Source organism: Eucalyptus grandis, chromosome 10, assembly GCF_016545825.1.
Source record: "Eucalyptus grandis isolate ANBG69807.140 chromosome 10, ASM1654582v1, whole genome shotgun sequence".
NCBI lineage: Eukaryota > Viridiplantae > Streptophyta > Magnoliopsida > Myrtales > Myrtaceae > Eucalyptus > Eucalyptus grandis.
In genome coordinates this window covers 16,138,649-16,145,504 of record NC_052621.1, presented here as the reverse complement: position 1 = coordinate 16,145,504, position 6,856 = coordinate 16,138,649, and the positions used below count along the sequence as shown (strand labels likewise).

The following is a 6,856-nucleotide window of genomic DNA, read 5'->3' as shown; positions in this document are numbered from 1 at the left end:
AGAGAGAGAGAGAGAGAGAAACAGGGTAAAAGAACCCAAGTCTAGAAAGCTCATTGCTGGAAACAAAATAAATGGACTAAGCTGCACATGGAGCTCGCCATCATCTGATCTGTGCTTGCCTCTGTCGCACTGATTCATCACTTGAACATAACACTAGCAGCAATAACAAACTTTGTTTCTTTTTTTCCAAACAGTACTGAGAGGCTAAAGATCAACCATGTTAGTTATGTCTGCGAGCCTTTGCTGTGTGGCTGCGCTTGTCGGCATTTCTGCATTGGTTTCGGGATTCTTCACGTAATGAGCCCTCTTGTGACCGCCCAAAGCTTGGCCCGATGAGAAATCCTTGTGGCATATTGAGCATATGTGCCTTTTCACCTTCTCTGAGTAGTTCTTGATGCTCTCGGGTTCCGCACATCCACGATTCCCTTCAATCCCCCAAGAAGCATCGATTGGAGCATCCTGTTTGTAGCTCTCAGTGTCCTTGCTTTTATACTTCTTTTTCTCACCCAATTCACTGAAAACTGGGGATTCCTCAGCGCAGACATTATCTCGGCATGAATTTAACCCTGGTTCAATCCATAGTTCTGCTTTAGCTCTCGAATCAGAACCTGCAATTCGCATCATGTCACGATCCATCATCGCCACCTCATACATTGGCTGTTCGCCTGATCTGGCCGCTTCAGGCTTTTTGTGCTCAACTTCCCAAGCCCCACAAAGCATCCCGGCAGGAACCTCCAATTCGACCCCTTCCTGCTCCATTCTCGTATAGCCTCTTGAATGGCGTTCATTGTACTCGGATGCTTGAGTTGTCCTCAGTTTTTCCATGTCAATGAAATCCAGGGCCGAGCTCTTCCAGAAATGTTCGATGCCCAAACCCGAAGAATTGAAGCCCACCTCACCTCGGGACATCATCATCATCTCAACTGCTGCTTCGTTTGCCGGGTCTTGCTCGGCCTCGCTACTGAACGAAAACCCATTTGGTGCGGAAAACAGAACTCCCTCGGTTCTTTCATCAACATCGCAGCTGACTCGCGGTGTCCTCTTCCTCCTGGTCATGTGCATTGCCTCGTCGTCAAATAAAACGCGAAGCAGGAGATCACCTTTGGAGAGACTCAAATTCAATCTCTCCCCGTCGTGGATCGGCCTCGCACGATCCTGGCAAGATTTCATGGACCCGGACCCTTTGCCACGGTCCGCGCACCAGTCGCAGCGCTCGTCGTCCTTGCTCAAGTGAATTTCCATGTGGCCAAACAGAGCTGTCGTCGACCTGAATCGCTTGTGGCAGACCGAGCACGGATTTTCTTGGGCATTTTCCATCAGCCCCAAGAATTTCCACGATTTCTTGGGGTTCTCTCGGAGACAATACCCAAGACGTCTCGCTTTCCCCGAGCCGTTACCGATCGCCAATGATGGCTCTCTCCGCAGTATATTCTTGGCCATGTGACAACTCATGTGCCCTCCCAACACTCGTCCGCTCGAGAGGATCTTGTCGCAGACCTTGCCAGTATACTGTTTCGTGGATTCTCTCCGATAATCACTGAATCACGAAAAAAGCAGAAAAACAGAGCCAAATCGAAGAGAGAATTCGAAACTCAGAAAGGTTGAGACTTTCTCCCTCACCGAGAGAGAGAGAGAGAGAAGGGCAGAGAGGAAGCAGAGGAATCAGAAAGCAGACGACGAAGAAGCAGGGGTTTTTGAATGTGCAAATATGAGAGTGAGTGGGCTTCTATATGACGATGGATTAGTTGTTCGTTGCGCGCTCTCTCATACCGGTATTGCCATGTTTGGCAGCTGGAATAGTCCTACGCCTGGAACTTGGAAGAAAAAAAAAAGCTCTTCATATTCCAGCATAATCATTTTCCTCTTTTGTTTTTTTTTTTAATCCTTTGTTCACCTTAATATTTGGGATTTTATGAGAAAAAAAATTATACAAATAATTTCGAGGATCACAAAATTTTATTAGGATTTATCCTTCAAAAAACAAGTATGCTTCTCTTAGCAACATCAATTGATCAATGATGAACTTCATGCGATTTAGAAAAGTGCTGGTCCAAAACATTGGCTCGGATAGGAGAAAACGAATTTTGAGAAGGTTTTGGTGGCCTACTTGATAAGGAAATATTTTCATTTTCTATGCATTGTTTGCATCTTATCCAAGATAGAAAGCGCATGGAAAACAACAAATATTCTTTATTCAGGTGCTTAATAGGAAAATCCTTTTGAGAATATAGTAAGTGATCCGGAGAATTTGCCATTTCGAGACTCCATTCTCTATTGGGTAATAAGTATGAGTATGTATATAATCACCTAGCCGTAAATGGTGGATACTAGGCACCGCGTGTTGCGGCAATGTAATAATAGGACGAGTCTAGCCAAATTTTTCATTCCTATTGGGCATTTGAGCACCAAATTTGACAAAAGTTTACCAAGTATGATAGTTTGAGAACATGAACAAAGCAACTAAGAAGGATAAGGCTAAACAAATTAAACAACTCATTTTCCAAGTACCAAAAAAAAAAAAAAAAAAACAACAACAAAATTAGGATGCTCTATATGTCAGTCAATTTTTTTTTTTTTTTTTTTGGTAAAGTTAATTATTATTTTTTTTTGGTAAAGACTATATGTCAGTCATTTGACTACGGATTTTTGAGAAAAAAATTATAGATTAATTTTCAATTAGGGTTTTGAGCATGCACAAAGCATCGTAATGGCAGGATCATTTGATGCATAGATGTAAATCTACATCGATCGTATCCATCATAATTGTTAATCATATGAGCCCCGTATATGAATGCCACATGATTAACGGCCTAGGTTCAAGTAGGAGTATCTCCAAGGATACAGGAATCATAAGAAGTTTGTGGCACTCAATTCGAAAATAGAGGTGGGAAGGACTTAATCTTCACATACAACTATTTAACATTTGAATTTATTAGAAGTGTATGCTTCATAGTAAATGGTTCAGTTTATTCAATCATGTTACAATACTTCTAAACAAATGTAAGAAAGGCCCCTTGATGGAGTACTACTATACTAGGTGACAAATTAAGTTTCAAGTCATTATTTACTTTTATGATAAATGGTTTATAAATTATGATATCGTGAAATATTTTTTTTATAGTCCGGTGAAATTGAAACTCAAGACCCCTTTTCTGGGGCAGATTTTTTTTTTCCCTTTTAATTTCTACTCGTGACTTTTCCTTCAAAATTTGAAAAGATAAAGAAAGTCATTTTCAATTTCAAAGAAAGCATTATATGGCTAAATCTTTTGAAACGTCTCAAGTGCATTGTGTTAAATAAAAATTAAAGTCTGAGCTCTATAAAACTTAGAAATCAAATAATATATGATAAGAGTCACAAGTCACCCTAAACAGGAAAACTAATCAACCCTAGAATCAAGGTCAAGTGTGCTGATGAGATTAGATGGGAAGATCAAGAAGAGAACTTGCTTCCGTTGTTAATAAGTCCAGAACTATCTGCAATGCGTTACTTTTGCTTTGTTCATACGCTAGTTCAATGAAAAGTGTCGGTGCAACTTAACATATGAATTAGTATTTGAAGTCGATTTCCCCGCTTACACGATAGTCATTATCCTTAATAGAGTTTGACCCAACAACAGTTCACCACTTATAAAATGTAGATACATATAGAAAAACAAGGTAGTTAATTGTTGTAGAACACCAAGAGAGTCTATTTCTTAGAGTTGCTAATTAATCATAAACATATTGACCCGACAAAAAGTGCAATGAAAATATTCCAAGAAAACAACAACAGACAGAGGTAGATACTATTGAATACGATGTAGAATGAAAGAGAATCCGTTGACTTCACCATGGGGACCGATTACGCTGACTACTACGGGGAAGTAGAGAACAATCGAAATCATCAAAAGAACGAACAAGGAGCGATAAAAACGGCTGCCTTAGAGATAGGGTCCTTGGCCGGCGTCAAACGCCAATATTGGGTGCAGCTCCGTTATCCGATCTCGCGCAACTCGTCGAGCATACCTGCCTGTTCAGCTTCCCCGAGTCGTCATTGATGCTCTTGAGTTCTGTGCAGCCACGACTCCCTTCAATCCCTTGAGAAGCATCGACTGGAGCCTCCTGTTTGTAGCTCTCGGCATTGTTTTTCTCAACCGGTTCACTAAGAACTTGGGATTCCTCAGCGCAGACCTTATCCTTGTACGAATTTAGCCCCAGTTCGATCCATAGTTCTGCCCTTTCTCTCGACCCAGAACCTCCCATCACGTTACCATCCATTATCGCCGCCTCATACATCGTGTCTTTTCCTGACCTGGCTATTCTAGGCTTCTTGAGCCCAACTTTCCTAGCCCCGCAAAGTATGCCGGTGGGAACCTCCATTTCGACCCCTTTCTGCTCCATTCTCAAATAGCCACTTGAATGGCTTTCATTGCACTCGGATGTTTCAGTTACCCCCACTTTCTCTTTCTCCACGTCAAAGATATCTGGGGTCAAGCTCTTCCCGAAAGGTTTGACGCCCAAACCTGGAGAATTAAATTCCGTCTCACCTTGGGACAGCATCATCAAAGAAATTGCTCCTACTGTTCCCGGGTCAAGTTCGGCCTTGCTACTGTACGAAGACCCATTTGGTGCAGAAAGCATAATTCCCTCAGTTCTTTCATCGACATCATACTCGATTCGCGGTGTTCTCTTTCTCCTGGTCAGGCGCATTGTCTCGTCGTCAGATAAAACGATGAGCAGGAGATCACTCTTGGTCTTGCTCGAACCCACAAAGTGATCTTCATTCAAGAGACTCAAATTCAATCTCTCCCTGTCGTGAATCGGCCTTGTGTGATCCTGGCAAAATTTCATTGACCTGGACCCTTTGCCGCGGCCTTTGCACCAGTCACCGCTCTCGTCATCCTTTCCCGAGTGAATCTTCCTGTGGCAAAAAAGTGCCCTCATCGACCTGAACCGCTCGTCACAGACCGGGCACGGCTTTTCCTGGGCACTTTCCTTCAGCTTTGAGAATTTCCACGTCTTTTTGGGGTTTTCTCGGAGATAATACCCAAGACGTCGCTCATCTGCCGAGCTGTTATCGATCACCAACGGCGGCTCTCTCTCCGGTAGATTCATGTCCATGTGACACCTCATGTGACCTCCCAACATTGGTCCGCTAGAATAGATCCTATCGCAGAGCTTGCACGGATATACTCTCTCCAGATTCTCAACGGTCGCAATCAAATCACAAAAGCAGCAAAGGAAAAAAAAAAAAAACAGGGGGATATCGAAGAGAGAAAACGCAGACAGTTTGTCGAGACTCCGAAAGGTCAAGACTCTTTCTCACCAGAGAGCGAGCGAACGCGCGCGAGAGAGAAGGCTACAGAGGAAGAAGAGGAATCATATAGCTCACGAAGGAGTAGGGGCTTTGAACATCTCTCTCTGGAGTTTTTAAATGTGCAAATACGAGTGAGAATGAGTGAATTTATAAATGATGACTGATTTGTTGGTTGTCATTCCTTTGTTGTTGCTCGCTCTCTCAAACGAGTAATGCCATGTTTGGCAGCTGAAATAGCCTCAATCCAACATATCTTTTCTTTGGATACTAGATGTGTCAAAAGTTGTATACGGTGCTCACTTTAGTGTCAAAAGTTTTCGTCGGCTCATTTAAGTGTCTAATTGGAGGACCACTTAATTGCCTCCGGCGATAACTTGCTAGAAATTATGCGATTTTATAATTAAAAATTTCATCTGAGGTGGCATTATTTTAACACTGAAGTGATTACTTTTTAACAATGATTGCACTGCAGCGATCATTTTTTAACACCAACTAGCACTAAAGTGGCATGCCAGCGAGTAATATAGAACTGAGAAATTAATAAAATATGGCCATATCGAATTTCTAGTGACTCGGATTGAAGTTAGCACTTTAATGATTGTTCTTTCAAAAAAGTGGTATTTAAGTGATTCGTTTTTTTTTTATACTAAAATGAGTGTTGTACATAGCTTTTGGTACTTCTATTGTTCTTATCTCATTTTTATTTTCTTTTCCCATGTTGTCCCTTATATTTGGGAGTTGGGAGAAGTTTATATAGATAATTTCAAGGAATATGCTCCTCTACTTGTGCCATAAATTAAGTAATGAACAGGTCGATCTAAACTGCTTGTTGTAGACAAGGCGTGAATTTTCTTGGGCATTAAAATCATGCCTTCATACTCTAACAGATCACTATTAACTGTTCTAAAAGTTTAAACCGTTTGATAAAAATGTGATTTATTATTTAATTGCTCTAACATTTTCCTTTAGCTCCAAGAATTTCCACCATTTCTTGGGGTTTTGTCATGGAGAATACCCAAGGTGTCACGATTCCTCAGAGCCATTATCGATCACCAATGGTGACTCTCTCTCTCCAGTCTCTTCTTGGCTGTGTGACACCTCATGTGACCTCACACCTATCATCCGCTCCAGAAGGTCCTACTGCAAAGATTGCACTAATACTCTCTCTTAGGAAAAAGTGTGTGCCCATACACATTGCCTCGGATAGGAGAAAATGAATTTTGAGAAAGTTTTTCTTAAGGAGCGCTCCACTTAATAATGAAATATTTTCATTTTCTATGCACAAATTGCATTTGATTCGAGATAGAAAGTGCATGGATAACAACAAACTTTCTTTATTCAGGTGCTTAACAGGAAAATCCTTTTGAGAATATAGTAAGTGATTAGGATAATTTACTATTTGGAGACTCCATTATCTATTGGGTTGTAATTATGAGTATGTACATAATCATCTTGTCGTAAATGGTGGATACTAGGCGCTGTGTGTAGCGGCAATGTAATAATAGGACGAGTCTGGCCAAATCTGTCATTCCTATCAAGGATTTGAATACCAAATCTA

General features: G+C 41.4%; 1 protein-coding gene across 1 annotated transcript; it reads right to left on the bottom strand.

Moving 5' to 3' along the window:
• Positions 1–204: 204 nt before the first annotated feature.
• LOC120288724 (zinc finger protein ZAT4-like) lies at positions 205–1,440 on the bottom strand. Its single transcript, XM_039302841.1, has one exon. The coding sequence runs from the start codon at positions 1,438–1,440 to the stop codon at positions 205–207; it is 1,236 nt and encodes a 411-aa protein (XP_039158775.1).
• Between the last annotated feature and the right edge of the window lie 5,416 nt (positions 1,441–6,856).